Below are 21,763 nucleotides of genomic sequence, written 5' to 3'. Positions count from 1 at the left end.
ACGGGCAGAGGAGGAGACGGTGGGGGTGGTGGTGAGGACGAGGCCTGAGAGAGAGAGGGGACCCAGGGTTCGGGAGAGAGGCAACGGCAGGGGGGGGGAGAGGCCGCGTCGAATACGCGCTGAGCGGCGAGACAGAGAGAGAGAGGGAGGGGACGGACGAGGCCGACGAGGAGCAGGAGACGAGGAGCAGGAGACGAGGAGCGAGGCCGTGAGTGCCGCTGATGCCGCCGCTGCGTCTGCCCGTGAGGTCGTTGCTGTTTGCCGTCGTCATCAGCGGTGACCGCCAGGGCGGGGGTGGGGCACACGGAGCGAGGAGGCATTCATCACGAGCCGAGATGCCGACTTGGCGATGTCACCCTCGGCCTGCGCGCCATCTACCTGGCTCCTGTAACCCGCCCCCGATAACCTGTGGCCAGAGCCACGCCACCCCTACCCGTGTCTCTACATCTGCCCTTGCTTGTCTCCCTGCCTCCCCCTCACTGCCTCTCCCTCCCCCTGCCTCTCCCTGCCTCCCCCCTCTCCCTCCCCCTGCCTCTCTCCCTGCCTCCCCCTCCCCCTGCCTCTCTCCCTCTGCCTCCCCCTCCCTGCCTCCCCCCCTGCCTCCCCCTCTCCCTCCCCCCCCTGCCTCCCCCTCTCCCTGCCTCTCTCCCCGTGCGTCCTCCGCCACTCACCTAACCCGTGTCAGTCACCGTTGTCGCCTCTCCCCGCGTCCCATCTCCTCGTAGCCGTACCCCACTCCCTCCCCCACCTGCCTCTCTCAATGTCCGCTCACAGCGTCTCTCCTCCCTCTGTGCTCTCGCTCTCTCCCTGCAGGAGTTGCCAGGGAATCGAGTGGTGAAGGGGAGAGGGTCGGTGGGTGGGTGACCGATAGCGCAATGGCGCAGGCGACTCCGGCGGGCGGATTCTCAGACGGTGGGACGGGAGCGCATTGCGGCCAGGTGAGACGCGTCTTGTCTGACGGATGTGGAGAGGTCGAAGGGCCCAAGATGATTTGGTTTATCCAGGTGACACCTCGGGGTGGAGGGTGGGGGACCGTGGATAGCGCGAGCGTCTTTTGCAGGTGTGACCTGGGGCATTGGTCTGATAGTTTGGTGGTCGACGATTTGCTGCTGTAATTTGGACTCTGACGGCCGGCACACAGTGGCCTAACTCTTGCGTATGATGCCAGGGGGATCTTTTAACGTCCGCTGTTAAAGCAGGCGCCGCGTATTGTCATTACGGTTAATACACCAGGAGGATTAACCAGGGCGGCCGCCGCATTCGAACTGTGAATCTCGTTCAAAAAGCGGCGAAAGCGCCCAATAATGTCTGGTACAGGTGAGGGTGTAGGGTCGTGTGCTCCACCTGGGCTGGTGAAGGTGATATTATAACACGTTGGGCCCTATTCGGGCCTCCTGTGTAATGTTTTCGCAAAAGACAAACGTTTGTGGGTGGTACGGTCCTGTGGGTAAAGTAATGTGTATCAGACAACGGGGTTTTTGTGTACGGCAGTGCAGAATGTATTTGCAGTGCTTGAGCAAGCACTTCACTTGCACTCAAACGGAGTGCGTGCCTTTATCTTGAGTTAGATAAACGTGTGTTGAAATGTGTGTCCTGTTCGTGTAAGCCGTGCATAGTAAGTCCTGGGTCCGTGTGGGTGCTTGTGTTTACCGAGAAACGGTTTGCACAGTGAGGTGTGGTTTAGCCCCGCCTTCCTTGACGATTTGCGAAGACATTTTGTTCAGCAAGGTGCTTTTTGTTGGCATATGCGAATATGTGAATATGGGACGCATCGTGCACGGTTTACGTGGCATCAAATCCTGAGGAGCAGCGGGCAAGGCCCCCAGACACGGGCCCACCGTTAGCGCGCTCACCACTTATTGCAGAGGTTCGAGGTTCGGAGTCCGGCAGACCGCCCTGGTTAATACTGCGGGTGTACTAACCATAAAATATCATTGTTGTCTGCATCACATTGGACGCGAAAGCTCTTGCGATATTCAAAAACAGAAGGCCATTGCGTGCTGGTGTAATTGTCAACATTTTCCATATACTCCACATTGGGATTATTAAAGACAGCATTGCCCCCCGTCCGTGGAACTGCTGCAAACTGTGTCTATGAAAAACAGCCCTGCGCTTTAAGAATGGCGCGAATACCACCCATGCGCCGTGCGTATACACTCACAGGATTTCGAGGATGTGATGACATCAAATGCAGAGCTGGGACCCCACGGGTTGCCTGCTGCCGAGTACCATGGGATGGAGCCACCTGCTCCCTCGATACGCACGGGGAACATGCAAGGTGCGTACACCACACATTTCATGGCATGCCTGTGCACCACGACATATCGCCAGCGCTGGCAGCATGATTGCAGGTTCAAGGCTCTTGCTTCGTCACATTTGAGGACACAATCGATTGCAGGAGAAGGAACCTATTATCAAATGCGAAAAAATGTTTACGACCCATATGTAACAGGGTGACACCTGGCAATTTTTCCAGAATTGGTTTAAGCATGCCTGCCTGCTGTTGAGACACTCAGTGTCAACACCGGTCCTGTGTTTGCTTCCAGTGAACCTGTTGATGCTGAAATAATGTACTCACAGAAGGCTGTGTGGTCAGTGAGATGTGCAAAAAAAATGTTTTACTCTGAGAGACACGGGGAGGCATGTTGTTTGCTCATTTTTTTGTTATAAAATATCCTTACAGTACCAGTGTGGTGCACGCATGCTGTTGATGTCACACAAACTCATTATACAATCACAGCTATCCTCCCATCGCGTACTCCCCAGGCAATCACTCAGTTCGAGTTAATTATTTTTCCTTTTGTTTGCGCATGTGGGTGGTGTACACAGGACCTTCGGCCAAATACAACCCTTACTTTGTGGGAGGCGGGCGAGGAACGAGTAGGATTCTGGGCCAGGGTTTGCCCTCCTATGCTTACTTCTAGTTTACTCACTGGTGGTGGGACTTGTGTAGTGAGGGCCTCTACCGCTTCCCAGCCTCTCGCTGGCAACCACACCTGCTTGTGACATTTAGTCCTCAGAACAACGGGAAGCACAATTCCTGCCAACTGTGATGACTTGCATCCAAAGCTTAAATAGCAAACGTCTTTCAAGGGCCCTCATGCCTTCTAGGCAACAGAGGCGGCAACGCATGTGCCTCGTGTTGAGAGCCTACGCTATTGGCGTCCAGCGTGAGGTAGGGTCGCCACATTTTCCACAGACCAAACCCCCAAAGTATTTCTCGGCTCAGGTCCATATAAACTGTGCATTTTACTGTAATAAAAGTTCAACGCAAGACTGGTGGCGACCCTCCTATGTGGGGCGATGTGGCCCATGCCAGGCAACACGGAATCGCCGTCAGGCCTTCGGCAGGCTGCTCGGCTTGTCCCCTGCATCAATGCAGAAGCTTCCTTGCTGCCCTGTCGTAGACCAGTTCTGTGCATGTGCAACCCTTTGTTGTGAGGCTCTTTTTTTTATTAAGAAAGTGCTGATGTGCCTCGGCGCGTTTCAAACATTCGCTATTTGGATCAAATTGTTTTCCTCCTGATTTTCCTGTTCATTCATGCTGTAAAATGTTTCTGAGACAGGCACGGTGGCCTGTCGATGCTTGGGGGTGTCTTCTTGCTTGTGAGGCACACGGCGGAGTATGCTTCGTTAATAGCCTTTATTTCTTTAGGCATTGCAGGTCTATTTCAGTATCCACAATGCAGCATTGGCTCGAGTGTAGTGCTTTCCATACTGCACTCACACCTCACAGCAAGAAGCTCCTGGGTTCGATTCCAGACTCGGGCACCTTTCTGTGTGGAGTTAGTATGGTCTCCCCTTGTTCTGCATGGATTTTCTCTGCATTTTTCGGTTTCTAACACAGATTGAAAAAAAATTACATACATTGTGACTGGTATTGGCCAAGCATTCCAATGCGGAAACACGCCATTCATATTACTCAATTGGGATTAGACGCAGCGAGGATTGCCCCCGACTGCAAAACCTTGACCGGAACTTCTCAGAAAATGATTTTTGACAGTCAGTGGGGCTTTCCTGGGAAACCAAGCGGAATAATAATAATAATTAATACATTCATGCTGTGCAGAGCATAACATACATTGGGCATCATTATTCAGATGGTGGTGGCACACGCCTGTAATCCAGTACTGTGGAGGCAGGGGTTGGTGGATCACACAAATGGTGTGAAACTCCCTTCCCGTGGGCGTCGAGGTACCAGTACCATGGCTCGGCCGAAGAAGACAGTCTAGCAAGTGGACTAATCGACACCTGTACAGGGATAGTTTTTCCCCCTCGAGTGAATGGGTTTCCTCCCACATGTTTACACACTCAATAATTTGCTGTAAATATCTTAAAATTCAAACCAAATGTAGGTACCCTCTTTAAAAAGATTTATTGGAATCAGTGTTGCTGGATAAATAATATGGACCAATGCAATCCCATTTCGTAAGCAAATTTCCTAAGACCGCAGTTGAGGTGTAGGTATTCATCTTTGCGATAAGTGGGTTGTGTTCATGTGTTCTGTACATTTTCACGAGTGTTGCGTTCATGTGTGCAGTAGCACTATGCCGCCCCATGCTTGTATGCATTCATTGTTCGTGAACAATGAGTGTATGCATGTACTCTATGTAAACCGCTATGAACCAACGTCTCAATTATTGCTGCCTCAGCAGTTGGTGCTGCATCAAAGTGGAGCATGCCATTGTCTGCCAGCGTCAGCTATAAACCCACTTTTGTAAGATTGCCTCAACTTCAGCGAGTACAAGCGGCAGAGGCCAACACTGGCGCTAAATGCCACCGGAGTTGACACAGCGGGGCCCATGTTGCTCTACCCAGTCAGCCCCAGCTCACATTCCTACCTGGTGGTGCAATGGCCATATCTGGGTGATGGGAGACTTCACCCGTGCGCACGGCAGCAGCTCGAGAGAGCAAGACGCACGAGCACCTGACCTGGTTTGTGGTATTTGCTAGTGCAGATGCTGTGTCGTTTGTGCTGTCAGTCCCAAGTCGGCTTGGTGTAGGCGTTTGCTCAGTCACAAGGCCGTGAAGCCCTGTCATTGTTGTAGCTGCGCGATGCCTGGCTGCGTTCTCTGTGGCCACACGTGGCGTGTGTGCGTCAGGAACGCAAGGAGAGGAGACGCAAGCGTCTTTAAACAGCCCGGCTGTTGCTGGAGATGCAGGCTTCATGGGCCTCGCTTTTAGCACCCTGGAGATGGTACGCAACTGGAGCCTTAACACCTACAAGGTAAGGGTGGCATGCGTGAATCGTGTGTTTTACGATAGTCCGTGCCGTTATTCTGCACTGTATTTCAAGTTCCAAGGATATTTTATTGAACCAGGTGGGAACTGAAGAGACCAGGATGAGTCTCAGTTGCAAGAGTGACCAAGGTCAAAACAATGACAGACGCCAAAAAAATACTTGAATGAAGCAAATGGAAAATGAGACCAAAAATAACGGTTACAAAACAAATTAAAAAAGCGTTAAATGCATCCTCCGTGACGGCCCGTTGTACAGCCACACTGCGTGTGCGTGCAGTAGAGCAACAGTTAGGGCACGGTACGGCACGAAGAACCTGGCGACCCAAGTTCGATTCCCACTCACGGCCAACGGTGATGAATATTTTAACTGGTCCTGGGCCTCCCCTAGGTCGACTCAGTCTCAAATGAATACCTGGTGTGGCGTGTAAATATCAGGCACTGGGAGAGAAAGGCGGCTGGGCACGGTGCCGACTTCAACCCCTTTTGCACCATAGCGGCCTTCATAGGTTCTCACAAGCAGCACTCGCCCCAAGAGCCTGCTAGGCCTGCCTATATGTGGGATCGTTGTATTTGTGTTTAGTGCACACGACAGATGGTGACGGAGCAGCTGGGCCGAGGCTCCCGCACCTTGGACCCAGAGCTGTCTGCCCGCGTGGTGGCGCTCACAGAGACGAGGCGGCGCTACCGTGCGCTGCTGCGGGTGGCGCGCTCTATGCTGGCGCACTTCCAGTTGGTCGTCACGGCACAGCGAAATCTGGCCGACTGCTTCTCTGAGCTCGGCCACAAGTCTCCTGATCTGCAGGTCCCTCCCTGGCTCCTTACGAGTGGTCCAGCCATGCTGGCTCACATGGCGCCCCCCCCCCCCACCAGCACGTGCCAAACAATCCTCCCCAATCACTCACACACTCACATACCACCCACACAGGCGTGCACGTATTCATCTGTACACTCATACAATCACTCATCCACCCACTCGCACTCACTCACTCATCCAATCACGCATCCATCACCTCACACACTCCAAACCCACCCACTGGCACATCCATCCGCTCACCTGCCCAGTGACACGTTCACCCACTCACACACACATTTACTCACTTACTGGCACGTAACTCGATCGCTCATCCCCGGGCTCCCAACTTATTGTCCCACCTCCCCCACCCACTCGCCCATCTTCCTCTTGTCCATGCAAGCGAAACTCACACTTCCTCTGTGTATCGGCATGGGTGCTCGTGAGGGAGGGGGGGGGGATGGAGGGTGTGAAGTGCGAGGATCTGGCTGTGAGCGACACAGCATGGGGGGGGGGGGGAGCACTCGCTGTCAAGGCCACAGCCTGCTGTTGTAAATCAGTGTTCGTAACCGTGCACCAACCTGTTGCACTAATTTTGAATAAGCCCTGAACTTAAAACCTAAAATGCTGGCGAGTTTGTTTCTCTTTGACTACGTGGAAAAATACTGGTGGCCATGTAATCGCCGCTTTTGCCACAGTAAATAGGTGTACGGCCAACTTGAGGTGCTTTGAGGTTGTCATTGTGGCGAGGCGAGGGGCTCGGTGTGAGGTGACGGGATCATTGTGACGAGGTTAGCGTGGTCCCGCAACAGGAGGAGTTCAGCTACAACGCAGAGACGCAGCGGCTGCTGTGCAAGAACGGGGAGACGCTGCTACGGGCCCTCACCTTCTTCGTCAACAGCATCAACACGCTCACCAACAAGACCATGGCCGACACCCTGATGACTGTGCGCCACTATGAGGCTGCCAGGTGATAACCACAAGTGGCAGCGCAGACACAGCAGCAGCGACGCCACAGAGACAGTATTGTCACACAGATAGCAGAACAGCGGGGCGACATAGAGCAGCACACGACAAGAGAGCAGCACCTGATAGACAACACAGGCGCGCGCAATGGGACAGCAAGACACCAGGAATCCATACAGAAACAATGGCACCACTGGTCTGCATCTTCCGGCTAAACTCACTTTGTACCGGCCTGTGCTGATGAGGTGGTTGTCAGTGCGGCGTTGGTGGTCGTAATGTTGATTTGTGGTTGCGATTGTGGCCGTCCGATGGCGATAGTCGCGATTGTGCCGATTGGCAGTCGTGTATGGTGTTGCTGATGCTGCGTCTCCTGTGGAATTAGTGTCCCATGTGTTCAATGATTGTCTCCTGTGATGTTTGCGATGTTGCCGTGTAATGTTGATAGTGATGTTGCTGCTGCGTCCCGCCTGGCACTGGCCGCAGGCTGCAGTTTGACGCTTACCGGGCAGACGTGGAGCTTCTGAGGAACTCGGCCACAGACCCGGCCTCTGCCCAACGCCTCGACGTCGCCCAGAAACACTTCCTCTCGCACAAGGACAAATTCGAACGTCTCCGCGAAGACGTTGCCATCAAACTCAAATTTCTGGATGAAAATAAGGTGAAGTAATTTTTTTATCATTCTGCTTATATAGCCGGGAAAGCCTCACCGAGTGTCAGGGCTTTTTCAGGAGGGTCCTGCAAAGTTTTTTCAGCGGTATCAATGTGGTTCACCAGTCGATTGGCGGGTTGCACGTGGTGGGGTCAATTGTGGTCGCACCAACCTCTTACAAAGGTATCTGCTCAGCATGGATAAATACACCAAATACCCTTTAGAGCCCACCCCCCCCGCCCCCCAGTGGAGGTCCTTCCTCCAGCAGCACTGAGCAACTTTCAACTGAGAAATGAGGGCAAATGAATCATGCTGTGATTTAGGCCGCCGAGCCGTTTGTATGTTCGTGCGTGCCAATTGGTCGATTCGTAAAATTTCACTGGAATGGGTTACCAGTCCCCGACTTTTGGACCCGGTAACCGATTCGGCTGTTTAACAACCCTGTCGCATACTAACCATTGAAGTGCGGTCTTCCCTGCCGTCAGGTGAAGGTGATGCAGAAGCAGCTTCTTCTGTTCCACAATGCCACCTCTGCCTACTTCGCTGGAAACCAGCAGCAGCTGGAGCTCACCCTGAAGCAATTCAATGTGAACAGCAGCATTGCCGCCCCAACAGCCGGCATTGCCACGTGGGTCGAGGGGCAGTGATCCAACTCGCACGTAACCTTACACACGTAAACACCACTACTCTCATACAAAGATCCTATGAAGCCTACACAGGCTGTTGGGGCAGATGGTGAGCAGATATGAAAGTTGGCATTGCTTACGAGAGGGGGATATGGCCAGAAACACACCCAACCACCTTTGCCTCCCCATTGGTGATGTTTACACGGTCTAGGGAAGGACTGGGACCGGTTCAGATATTTGCCAATGTTAGGTGTGAACATGAACTGAATTCTGCCCACTGGATTCGTAGTGCAATGCGCTAACCTCTGCACTGTCACACAACCCACCACACATATACCCCGACTTGCATGTCCACTTACACTTCCAAACTGCCTTTCACCACCAAGCGACATTACTACAGCCCTTGTGCCAGGCTAGCGCTAGTATGTATGTTGTTGAACTTCTTTCGCACCATACGTAGCCATCTGCTCATCGGAGGAGCGGGGGACTCGCTGGCAGAAGGTTACGAGACAAGACAAGGGTGTCCTGGCACCACCTTTGCCAACTTCCCTACACTCACCGCACACCCCACTCATAAACACTCGTTTTCAACCCCAAAGACATGTTCACACACAACACCCCAATCTCCCATGTTCCAAAGCTTCTGACCGTGAGCTCGTGCATATGTAGATACATTAACAAAACGCACCTCGACCTGGATCACACACGGTGCCCACTGTGCAGGCGGTGACGCGCAAACTTCTTTCTGGGATAGTCAGCAGGTCGTGTATTCCACCACCCAATCATGGGCTGGGTGAACAACCGAGTTGTGTTTGTCAATGCCTTGTTTAGAATTACAATTTTATTCCACACATTGGTGTGAAAAGGGTTGGTGTGGGTAGTGTACATCACATGTAGCCATCACTTAGTCTTTTTGGGGGGAGCCTTTGCCCAGATATTGCAACGGTTTTTTTTAGACAAAACCACTGCAGAAAGACATTTTTGTAAGCGAACGTAGAATAACGGCTAAAAGGAGTAACCATCGATTGCAATTGAGAACATTGCTATGCTTCAGTGTATTTAATAAAGTACATTCCTCTCAAGTGATGAGTTATCTTTATTTGTATTTTAAACGTAAAAAAAACACAATCACGAACACACGTTTGCTACCAGCATAATTCAAACATGGTAGTCACGTACACATAGCTGCTCATTTGCTGTAGAACATTCCTCATCCGGCCAGGTGGCTCATCAGTGGTAAATCAAGGAGCCCACAATCGGAAGGCCGCGAGTTAAAATCATGGTGGGGGGGGGGTTGACTCTGTCTATCATCCCTTTGGCATCTATTAAATAAGTGCCACTTGTGGATAAGTCAAGTGGTTGTCTTGTAATCTCACCCCACACTAGAAATGAAAATTTCCACCAATGGCTCAGGGCTGTAAACGGGAGAAGAGCACCAATGCCACAAATTTAATTTGAATCGCTAATCACTGGTTACCCATACGTAGCTGGTCATTGTAGGAAACATTCCTCACCCACATAGGAAGGACCCGTATGCTCCCTTCAGTTTGCCAAGTCCCTTGTAGCCCCAACCAAGAGTCTCCTATTTGCCAAATACCCTGCCCTCACTTGACGACTCATTGCAGCCTGGTCTTAGAGAACTGCTCGCCTAAAATGCGCATGATGTCTGCGTGGCTGCTGTCCGGCCGGGCCGAGCGCGTGGTCCCATACTGTTCCTTCACAAAGCGCGTGAACGGAGTGAGGGCCCTGCTGGTGACGGGTGTGCCGTCCCGGCCCTCGGGAGGCAGCAGCACAAAGCGGCCCTGACACAGCGCGCACACGAACCGCTCCGTGTCCAGCGACTTGCTGTGCCGGCCGATGCTGGGAAGGGGACGAGGAACGACAGTTAAACGGTGCAGCTTGTACAATAAGTGCACAAGCAGCATCTACTATTGTTGCGCAATCAAATCAATGATAAAAAAAAACCTAAACATTTATTCCAAAGTGGTTCTCAACCTCTTTCGTATGGTGCCCCCTCCAGTGAAGACCACCGATCGCCGCCGCCGCCGCCCCCCACCACCCAAAGAGATCACATCTCCATGTCTTTAGTCAACACATCATTCATGAAACACTCGTTTCATGTTGCATATTAGTGTTTCGTTCCTGCAACCTGGCACCAAAATTCCCCATTCACATTTAAACTTACGTCTCTTGAACATCCAACTATCAGGGGCGGAGCCACAGGGGGGGATGGGGGGGCTCAGCCCACCCAGAAATTTTTGGAAAGTCGGTAATCGGGATAACTGGATATCCGGCTGCTGCAAAATGCTGCAGGCTGCCACCTTGTGCTGCCCTGCAGGCTGCTTGAGCGGCAGCCTTTCGAACTTATTAGCCACATCAGCGACTCCGACCTATTAATAAACTCCGCGTTCAAATCCAATAAAAATTGTTTTATACATATGTGGCGCCCGTTGGAAAACATACACTGGATATCTCAGAATATTGAAGTCAGCCCCCAAAAGTCAAAATTCTGGCTCTGATCCTGTCCACTATGAACCATATAATGGTTGGCAAAACGTCAGTGATGTCCTGCTAAAATGAGCAGTGAGGCACTGGTGCTCATCTGGTATTAAAGTCCTGATCCAGTTGTGGAAATTCCACATTCGTATGGCAAGGAGTGAGTATATCCATAGGAAAACAAATGTTGACATCCCAGAAGCCGAGTCAATCCTTCACGAGAACTTGAACTCGCAATCTTCCAATTGCGAGGTGCTCGCACTCCTGCTGAACCACCCGTTTAATACACCCGGTATTAACCGAGGCGGCCTGCCAAATTCAAAGCACAAACCTCTACAACAAACTTTGAACACGCTACCACAAAAAAAAACCTGTGACATTGTTTAGGAGCCGTGTGCAATGACGCAGTGGCACCTGTTCTTGCAGCGCGTGCACTCGTAGCGGTACTTGAAGGTGATGTTGTAGGTGTGGCAGCGCGACACAGTCGGTAGTTCGGGGTGTACCAGCGTGGCGGTGCGCGCGTACAGCTGCCACAGCCGCCCGTGCCCATCGCGTTGCCCATTGATGAGCCACGTGGCGGCGTGGCACATCTCGTGCACCAGCGTGTCGCGAAGCCGCTCTGTGCCGTGCATCAAACACACATCGACGCTATTGTAACAATTCGTTCTTTTCTCGTCTTTAGTTTTCGAAGTACAGGCACATCCATATCTGTTGCATGTAGCCAATTGGCTTGTGTGTGGGTGCCATCGCTGTGAGCAATGCACAACATGTTGCTCACAAATGAGATGCAATATTTTCAAGCCATCTGCTCAGTAATTTGTACCGACCTTTTCACCACATGCACATTTGTGATCGGATCGGTTGTTACCTGGGTGTAGGGTGGAGCTAACCAGAATAGTGGCAGAGCTATTCTGTGAAGAGCATGGCCAGACAATTTAGCGACACCAGACACATCCTGGTTCTGCAACTACAGGCTCGGATGTGGACCAAGCAGTTACACAGGAGATTATACCACAAGAATTCGGGCATGATTTGGCTGCACAACATACAACTCAGGTGTGCGACACTGCTTTTCATTTATAAAACAGACACGTTAATGAATAGGGCTTTGATCAATGTGGCGTGCTCTCTCTACAATAAATCACTAATAACACAAACGTATACCTCGCATGAATTTACATTGGATCATTATCTTTACGAGAGTTAACGTGACCCTCCGCTACAGACAGAGCTAATGCATTACCGTGCTCAAACCCTGTCGGAAAGCATGTGTTGCCTCCGAAACGTCGTGATTTAATTTAGTTTTCATTTTTTTTAACTACTTCACTTTACCGAAAAAACCAAAGAGTACGAATCCTTGCAGTCACGAAAGCTTCAAATCTAGAACAAATCTAGAATCATTAAGAAAAATTCTGTAGGTCGCATCTCACAAGCTTGCAGTACCGGGATTGTCGCACACTTTGACGGAAAGCTCTATGCGTGCGTAGGGTTGGCAAGCTGGTCCAGGCCCCTTTCCCATCACACAGTAGCCAGCTGTCTTGCGCATCTTGTTATTCCACAGCAGCTCCATGTTGTTTGGCAGCTGTTATTTTGCACAAACAATTGGCCAGAAGGCATGGTCACAGCCAGGATTAAGCACTGATACTGGATACAGGTGTTTTTAACTTAAAATGTCAGTAACTGCCAGTTGTTCATACAGTAGAGAAAACTGTCATTTAAATTTGAACGTCTTAGTTTCCAACAGCATGCTCCACCAGACCTTATTTTTAAAGATGGTTTCATTGTAGAATTTGTAGAGCGACGCCGTAAGCTGGGCCTTGCATTTCTTGAAGTTGCGAGCGTAGTGACACGAAGGACTCGACAGCTCTGCCAAGAAGCAGCCGGGCACTGCACACCTGGGCAGCCATACACACGCACATTCACCACGGGAGGTTCTCTGCCATCGCAGTGATCACACCTCCCCGTACCAACATGGCAGCGTGATGCAGAGGCGGAGTCACAGAGGGGGCTGGGGGGGGCTTAGCCCCCCCTGAAATTTTGGGAAAGTCGGTAATCGGGATATCCGGCTGCTGCAAAATGCTGGCTGCCACCTTGTGCTGCCCTGCAGGCTGCTCGAACTTATTAGCCACATCAGCGGCTCCGACCTATTAATAAATTATGCGTTCAAATCCAATAAAGTTTGTTTTATACATTTGTGGCGCCCATTGGAAAACATTACACTGGATATCTCAGAATATTGAAGTCAGCCCCCCCAAAGTCAAAATCCTGGCTCCGCCCCTGGCGTGGTGGCACAGTGGTTCCACTTATTCCTCACATCAAGAACCTTTATTTCGACTGGAGGATTCCAATGAGTTGTGAAGCTTTTTCCCTCCGGTGCCTCTTTTGTGTGGAGTTTGTATGTTCTCCCCCTGTTCTGCATGGGTTTCCTCCCGGTACTTTGGTTCTCTCCCATAAGTATTAATAAACAAAATACAATGTAACCGACTAAATATTAACTCTGCTCTCTGAGAGCTCACCACAAAGCTCCAGTCTGGAAGCAGCAATGTGCTGTCCGGGAGCCAGGGGGGCCATAAACAACCAAGTTTATATAAACAAACTGTCGAAGCTAGAAAAGCTGGTAAAAAAACAGGACTCAGACCCAAGGTAATTCACGAGTTGGCAGCGTGACATGTAAGCCTTGCGGCAGAGTGCTCCGCCCAGTGGAGGCAATAGAAAGACAGGAGGTTCTGCCAGGCTGAAGCGGACGTCCACCAACTTGCAAAACACACCCAGGGTAATGCACGCATGTGGTTGTGATGATACCTGGTGCTCCAAACGTCAGACTGGGAGGGAACGCTGGCGAAGGGCTTGCCGAGCTCCAAGTCCGAACTGGACTTGACGCGATTGCTTCGAGGCAATGGTGGAGGCTGCCTTGGGGTAGCTGGAAGCTGCGGAGTGATGAGTTGTGCAGGTGGCTCATGTCCCCACAATGGCACCGAAGGCAGGCCTAGCAACACCACAAACCGCTTATTTTACAGACAGCAGCACACGCACTATTATTACCACGACCGCACACAGACAAATACTGCACTACCTGCCCACCCAGCAAGAGTTGCAGTTGTGGTGATTAAATTAAATCATTAAGGTGCTGTGTATTTCACAGGCACAGTCTGCAGAAGTCCTCAGTAGGGGCCGATGTTGCTGTGTAATACCAATTGAGTATTTTGCAGGTAAATTTAATAATTTGGCAAATTTGGACGGCACCAGTACACAATGGTCAGCTCTTTATCGAATGACACCACGGTACCTTAAATGTCCACTGTGGAGCAGACGGCGCCTACTATTTAATGGTTAATACCCCGCAGTATTAACCAGGGTGGTCACAGCAAGGGGCAAATGCACTGCCGCTGGGCCACGTCACCACCCCACATATGGCGGTCTACACGCATGTAAGCCGTTTATTAAAGGTTCCCTCAGGTCAAGGGACAACAGAAACCTTGTTTTGCCATGGAGGGTGTCGTAGGCTTGTTCTTCGTCCCTGGCTTTTTGGGATTGCTCTTGCGGATTTTGTCCATGAGGCTCTCAAACTCATCATCAAATTCGTCCAAGTCGGCCAGGCTCCTTTTGGAGGCTTGGGCAGTGGTGGGCGGTGGTGTAGGGACAGCGGGAAGGGGCTCCGATTCTCTCTGTGGCCGACTGAGCGTCGTGGAGTTGGTGGTGCCGCTCCCCACCGACAGGGAGACGCTACGAGCCCGCAACGGGGGTACGCAAGGTTCAGGGTTTGGTTCCTTGTTGGCAACTCTGCTGGAGCCCACGACCCCCTGGTGCAAGCCCGCCAGCTGTGAATGGGCCCTCCGCTTTGAGAGCACGGGTCTCGCTCGCGCCGACTTGAAATCCTCTTCATCACTGCCAGAGCTGATCACAACAGCTCTGCAAGCACACAAGCACATTTCCACTTATTACTCGTATATCACGACCATGGTTATACTATTACCATGAACTTCGCTCATGGGTTCCTCCACCCATGTTGAGAACTCGTCCACGAGATTTTTGTCTCTTCCACGCTATGTTCAACCACCACACTGAATGCCACAACACTTATCTTCCTGCTTCTTTCCTTGCCCTGCTGCACATTTGAATTCTCTTTTATTGTCTTTTTCCAAGCACTCATAACCTTTAACTCTTATCTATGGCAAATGTAATAGTGCTGCTTGTTAAAGGCCACTTGGCTTTTTGGGCCTATGCTTAGAAATTGTTTAGAAACAAATTCAACCGTTTCACTTTTAAAAGTGTAAACTAAGGTCTCAATCATAGCATTAACTCTTACCTGGAAATGGACTTCAAAGGAGCTTTGCTTTTCAAAGGAGTTTTCATCTTAAGGAGAACTAAAAGATAAAATCACACAATATAGTCACAACACGCATTAACTTGCTGGGCGCAAATGTTCAATGTGAAATTAAATGTTCTTGCCGCCTTAAATATTCGTGATTGACAAGTTTGGGGTGACGTGGCGACATGTTTCCGCTCAGCCAGAATTGCGAAGTGTGGCATTCTCTCCAGCCTATGAAGCAAAACCTGACCAGATAATCGACTCCATCTCAGATTGACTAAAAACATGGCAAGTACACTCAAGTTCTGTGGCTCATGGAAATGCAGTAAGTGCCTCAACAGCAGGGATTACCATGATACACAACAGGTAGATAATGCAATGTTACAATGTTTGTTACGCTGCTCAGAATGGGTCCCGGTGTTTGTGGATGGCTTGTGCCAATAACATTAGGCATTTGTTCAGCGGGCCACACTTTTCCGATAGACCGGAACATTTGTTTTTACATGGCAAACCCATTTCTGTCTTATCTTCCACAATAGTTCTGCACAAAAACGTGACGCGATGAGTGTTCCACGGAAGTCGACTTACAGGTCTCAAATTCATTATCGTCATCGGAGGAATCAAAGCAGCCACTGGGCTGTGAAGGGTGGGGCCCAGCAAGGCCTGGCTCCTTCCTCCCCATGGCAGCCGGAGATACCTTGCCATTCCCAGCAGCCTGCAACAACGCGCTACATTAGTAACGCTCCCATGGCGTAACAAACGTCTCAAACCACAGGAACACAGAGGAGGAAAAATGGGAGTGACTGAGTAAGGGAGAGAAAATAACCAATTGAAATGAGCATTGAGGTGGTGCTCAGCTTTTTTATAGTTTGCCTGAGCCGGTGGTGGAAATTGCTCATTCCAGTGGCGGGGAAAAGTCTATCTCATAGGAAAACCACCGTTGAATTACAATTTTATTGACGCTGGAGGTATGGATGGGTTGAGTCAAGGGCCCAACCATGATTTGAACCTGGAACCTTGCGATTGCGGGCAGTTCGCTGTACAGCTGAGCCACCTGTATTGTCTTGGCGTGGTCTTGGATTGTTGCTTTGCTACCTTGCCCAAACTTACATTTGGTCTCGACAAAACTGCACGAATTTATGTGCATTTGTACTTAAATGCTATATTAACATATATTTTTTAGTGACTTGCTTACTTTTTCTCTATCCTTGTATTTTTTCTATTGATGTAAAATGCTGACCCACCACTACTTGGATATCTGTTAAAAAGAGCTTCACAGCTCATCCTGACCTCTTTGGCTGTGGTTCCTGCTCCTTGCACGGCTTTATCTGTAATGCTGCTGCTCTCGATGTGGGCTCTCCACACCTGTGCCCCCTGGCTCAGGCCCCCGCAGCCCTGCATGCAGACTGACGAAGCAGCACACACGCCCGCACAAAGTGAAGCCATCGCACCGTGCAGCGAATAGTGCTCATGGCCTCGTGGGCAGCAGCATCACAGTTACTCACATGAAGGCAGCTCATCTTCACTCGAGTCATCAGACGAAATGTACCGTCCTTGCGCTCTGTGGATTAGAATGTGTACCGATGAGTTTTAAGAGGTGTAAAGCTGAATGCTTTGTCAAGATAAGGGTGACCGCTCACAACAGACAATATAAGAATTAAGAAAAAAGAGGAATCCACTGAAGCGATGAAGCTCTTTTTCACTGGGGCAGAAAAGCGAGTTACATCGACAAACAAAACAAAAAACAATAAGAGAAATAAAAAACACACAAAAAATATAAATACATAAAAGTACAAATTACACAAATACATACATTCCTCCTGATCTGTCAACACTAAATTCAAGCTTGGGCAAGGCAGCAAAACAACTATCCAAAACCACACCAAGACAATATAGCCCCTCAATTACATTGCACATAACAATGTTACTATCGCTACATGGGTAAGGTTCATAGATACAAGTCACATTTGCAAACGTTGGTGCTGCATTATACCTGCCGGGCTGTGGGCTCCACCCATTCTCCTTCCCCTCCTTGCGACCCCCATCCACTGGACCCATGCCCTTGGCGCCACCTCCCGATGGGCCCTGCAGCCGTCGATTCCTCCGGTCGCTCAGGGAAATTTTTCTGAGTGCCGGCCTAGGCCAAGGGAGACACGGGGTCCCTGTGCCTCCATCCTGTAGTACAGCATGAAGCGAATTGGATTAATTTGAAGAGTTATGCCAACTATTGTCGATATGTGTATGGAACAAGGGAATGGGTTAACCAATGAATCGCTTCTCATAAAGGACACGGAAATGATACGGCCCATATTAGTGGTCACTGGGAGCGCAAAATTCGAGGAAACTAGAGCAGCCACGTTGAGATGAGATGCGAGATCTTTTATCAAGGATGATTTATCTCGATATTTAGGCAGACCCGCACTGTGTGGAGCGGAGCCCAATGAGAAGCTTAAGAGGTGGATGAGGTGGGGTCATCAGGGGCCGTCAGGCCGTGCGAGAATTCAAGAGGGCCTGCTCGTCTTCTGGACGCCCAAAGACCCATTCCAATCCTGGTAAGAAGGGCTGCCACAGTAGCCAAGTCCTCGTTTCGGAGAGAGTGCCCCAAGAATTCAAGCTTTCAAGGAAGTTGTCACTGCCCTTCTGCATGGACTCGCAGCAGAGCAGTGGAGTATGCAACATATGAGTGTCGATTTGTTGTCCTGCATAGATATGCTTATTATTAAACGGTTTTATTATCATGTTTATTCCAGTTGTTCAAGGGTTTTTTTTAAAATACATGAGATAAATGGCTATTGTGGCCTTGTCTACATCCTCCTCGTCCATCAGACCCTCACCCACCCCGCGCTGCAAATGAATCCACTCCGTGAGAAAGCACGACCAGAGAAACAGCACTCCGCTACACATGTGAGACAGAGTACAGATTTGGACAATTCCTAAGCTGCTTCGGTGGCCAAGTGCTGCCCTATACCCTTATCGCAGTGCTGTCCTACCCCCCCCCACCACCACTGCTGCCCTCGTAACCTTCTATCCAGTTTAACACGTAGGCTTTCATGACAAATATCCATAAGAGCTTTTTTTGGGTTACATCGTGAAAAATGTAATGTGTCGTTAAACCCACCACCACTCGACACAGCCAATTAGTAAGGTCTGGTCACGTAAACAAAACAGTCCAATTCGTTACTAGTTCAGCACACCGGTGTGTTGGAGAGTGAACCCACAACATTTACAATTTGCGAACCGTGACGTTTCGCCGGTAATTACAACCTGCCTCATCAGGCGACAGCCAGAGTTGTGGAGGAATCCTCCTGTTTCAGTCTTAAATAGAGGGGGGATACATGTGGTGCCAGTTTAATGTCTTCATATAAATTACAATGGATATCTATTGTTGGTTAGGTTATTCACAGTTGATCTACAAACAGTTCTATAAAATGAGACCTTTTTGCCAGCATCAGAATATGAGAAAATAATAGGTTTTACACTTTCTGACAATAAAACAGGTGTTAAGAGGTCCCATTTTGTAGCTGCTCACCCGTAGCTATAAATGCTCTGATAGTGCATTAGCTTCAATCGGTTTCAAATACAACGCATATACTATCAGAGCATGTTTGTTTGCATGTTCGTCACAAGTAGTGCGTGTGGTTAATGCAGTACTTTGATTCCTTGCAAATGGTTTCTATTTGGCGTTTGAATATCTTAACAGTTGTATTTCCAGAATGGGTAACGCCTATTCTTGTTTTTTCATACTTTGATACTGGGGAAAAGGTCCCATTTCGTAGCGGCTCACCCGGAGCTATAAACGCTTTAATAGTGCATTGTCTTTGTACTGTTCCCCTTTTGGCGTTCTCTCTTCTTACACTGGTGAGACTGGGCCATAAAAAAGGCTGTCTCTGCTGTCGACCAATCAGATTCAAAGACAATGCGTATATAATTATCAGAGCATGTTTGTTTACATGTTCACCACAAGTAGTGTGTGTCTGTGGTTAATTTCTTGCAAATTGTTTCTAATTTGGTGTTTCAACATCTTAAACACCTCCTGTTTGATTGCCACAAAAGGCAAACTCCTATATCTTTGATTTAAAGCTTTCGTGACTGCAGGGATTCATATTCTTGGTTCTTTCGGTAAAGTCGCCACGTAGAAGGGAAAACAATAAAATAATAAAAATATAAAACAATTAAATTCTCACGACGTTTCGACTGCAACACAAGCAATCGTCATCAGGTGCGAAAACCACAGCAAGAACATTTTATTGTTTCCCTTCTACGTGACTTTCCCGAAAGAACCAACAATACCTATATCATATTCTTAGCTCTTTCGGTAAAGTCACGTTGAAGGGAAACAATAAAATATATTGTTTTATATATTTTTATTTTCTATATATTTTTTATTTTCTTTGGTTCTTTCGGTAAAGTCACGTAGAATGAGAATAAAAGAATAAATTGATCAAATAAAATAACAGCATGACTTTACCGAAAGAACCAAAGAAGATGAATCCTTGCAGTCACGAAAGCTTTAAATCGAAATATATTTTATTATTTTATTGTTTCCCTTCAACGTGACTTTACCGAAAGAGCTAAGAATAAGAATTACTGCGGTACACGAAAGCTTTAAATCAAAATACCTATATCCTTATTTTCTTCATGCATTTCCATCCCTGCCCATTCACAAACCCCACCACCACGACCACCACCACGACGACCACCACCCCCAACACCACCATCCCCAACACCACCACCACGACCACCACCAACACCACCACCAACACCCCCAACAACACCACCCCCCTACCGTCCCCCACGTTGCCCTCACCGAGTTGGGGCTCGGGAGTTCCAAGCGTCTCTGAACCCGCGCGAGCAGCGACTCTGGATCCAGCAGCTCCGCCATGGCCTGCGTGGCGGCACGGCAGAGGGGCGGCAAGCGGCCGCGGTCATCTCGGGTTGTGTGTGGGGGGCCGTGGGGGGCCACGATCGCTCCACTGCTGGACGGAGCCAAGCCCGTGCCAACCCACCAGCCACGGCGTGGCCCGCATTCACTTCAAACGCCAGCCTCGGTGCAACAAATCGACGACACCGGCCCCAGGTGGGCGCAGCATGCGACGAGCACCGAGGGGTTTGTTTTGTTGTTTTAAAATAACGAGCGCGGGACATTTTACCTCACGGCGGCTATTAAAATAAGGGGACACATTCAACGAGCAAGCACGCAAAATAAACTTTGAGTGTATTACACACACACACAAAACAACGACGACGTTACACGAGTCTCGACAAGTAGCATTTTAGTAATTCATCTTTAACACGAGGGCACCGTTTTTAAAATGCACTAATTCTCATCGTGCGCCAGCCGCTGTGTAAAAACGAGTTCAGATCAGTTTATGTATTTTGGTATAGCCCTGTGAGCCATTCGGCTCTTGAATCGGGTGCAACCACAACAAACTAAAAAAACAAAAACACGAACAAGAAAAACATCTTAAAGTGACTATGTGTGCCTTTGTGCAAACAGAAAATCCATGGGGAAAAAAAACAGCAAAAATATTCCTGAAAAAAAGCACCGTACACCAACGCTGTGTGCAACAAATCCCAGTGGGATGCCAGTCAAACAACAACTTTTGATTTAAAGCTTTCGTGACTGCAGTAATTCATATTCTTAGTTTTTTCGGTAAAGTCACGTTGAAGAGAAACAACAAAATAATAAAACATATAAAACAATAAAAAATTCTCACGACGTTTCGACCATAACTCAAACGGTCACACCTGAAGATGACCGTTTGAGTTATGGTCGAAACGTCGTGAGAATTTTTTATTGTTTTATATATTTTATTATTTTGTTGTTTCTCTTCAACGTGACTTTACCGAAAAAACTAAGAATATGAACAACAACCACAAGAAAACTTAGATTAAGGCCATCAGTCTAACTCCGTACTACAACAAAACAAACATGTCCAAACCAAAAAAAACTTTTACAAATCACCAAAAAATAACGCCATAATTGCAACGTAACAGTGATCACAAGGAACTGTGACCGATTTTTTTTTACAACAAAACTACATAAATAACATGTAACACCAAATCCAACAATTGCCCCAACTTGTATTCTCCGCTGCACGCCTTTGTCTCCCACCACCACCACCACTCGGGGCCAGCGCGTTGCAAGCGAGGCGAGTCGCCACCACCACCACTGGGTCGCCCACGTCGCCCACGCCGCCCTCGCCGATCCTTCTTCCTTGGGGGGCCTCGCGCCGCTTTAATTTGACTCGCGGCTGCGCGGCCCCATTGGCTCCGGCCGAGCCACCGTGACCCGACAACGCGCGGCCGTTGCGTTCGCGCAACCGCCGCGGCTGATTGGCTGCGGGGTTGCTGAAGCCCCCGCCTCCATCCTCATCCGTCGCACTTTTCGACGAAGCCCCGCCCCATGGGGGGAGGGGCCCCGCCCAATGGGTCGGTAATGGTGCCCCCCTCAATGGGAGGCGCCCCCCCCCCTCCGCTGTTCCGGCAGAGACCCCGCCTCTTCCGGTGGAGATCCATTCCCGATCGAAGCCTCCGCCTCTTCCTGTAAAGTCCCCAACCCCACCTCGACGTTTTCCGGTGTAAGCCCCGCCTTTTCCGCCAGAAACATCGCGAGCTCCCCCCCTACATTTAATAATAGCGGCTCCACCCCCCTCTCCAGTTGAGACGCTTCCGGGCAGAGGCCC

General features: G+C 49.7%; 2 protein-coding genes across 5 annotated transcripts; one reads left to right on the top strand and one right to left on the bottom strand.

The window, feature by feature from the left end:
• Window positions 1-9,354, top strand: ARFIP2 (ARF interacting protein 2). 3 transcript variants are annotated; one of them, XM_032956354.2, is made up of 8 exons: window positions 1-276; window positions 814-938; window positions 2,164-2,278; window positions 5,103-5,227; window positions 5,822-6,043; window positions 6,844-7,001; window positions 7,481-7,655; window positions 8,132-9,354. In XM_032956354.2, the coding sequence occupies exons 1-8, from the start codon at window positions 222-224 to the stop codon at window positions 8,291-8,293; spliced, it is 1,137 nt and encodes a 378-aa protein (XP_032812245.1). In that variant the 5' UTR covers window positions 1-221; the 3' UTR covers window positions 8,294-9,354. The 3 variants fall into 3 exon arrangements, with proteins under 3 accessions (XP_032812245.1, XP_032812246.1, XP_032812247.1); XM_032956355.2 differs by having other exon boundaries at window positions 4-208; XM_032956356.1 differs by lacking the exon at window positions 1-276 and adding an exon at window positions 369-387.
• On the bottom strand, window positions 9,351-21,426 carry LOC116943490 (germ cell nuclear acidic protein-like). 2 transcript variants are annotated; one of them, XM_076067874.1, is made up of 13 exons: window positions 21,193-21,426; window positions 19,885-19,962; window positions 17,071-17,252; window positions 16,583-16,638; window positions 16,368-16,483; window positions 15,666-15,792; window positions 15,075-15,132; window positions 14,244-14,677; window positions 13,571-13,754; window positions 12,528-12,663; window positions 12,212-12,350; window positions 11,183-11,387; window positions 9,351-10,132 (listed from the first exon to the last, which is right to left on the bottom strand). In XM_076067874.1, the coding sequence occupies exons 2-13, from the start codon at window positions 19,957-19,959 to the stop codon at window positions 9,889-9,891; spliced, it is 1,956 nt and encodes a 651-aa protein (XP_075923989.1). In that variant the 5' UTR covers window positions 19,960-19,962; window positions 21,193-21,426; the 3' UTR covers window positions 9,351-9,888. The 2 variants fall into 2 exon arrangements, with proteins under 2 accessions (XP_075923989.1, XP_075923988.1); XM_076067873.1 differs by having other exon boundaries at window positions 21,160-21,425.
• Between the last annotated feature and the right edge of the window lie 337 nt (window positions 21,427-21,763).

The sequence above is a fragment of the Petromyzon marinus genome, chromosome 18, assembly GCF_048934315.1.
Source record: "Petromyzon marinus isolate PM22_M1 ecotype Great Lakes invasive population chromosome 18, UKy_Petmar_22M1.pri1.0, whole genome shotgun sequence".
NCBI lineage: Eukaryota > Metazoa > Chordata > Hyperoartia > Petromyzontiformes > Petromyzontidae > Petromyzon > Petromyzon marinus.
Note: the sequence above shows the minus strand (reverse complement) of the source record. Positions and strands in the feature narration are given on the sequence as shown.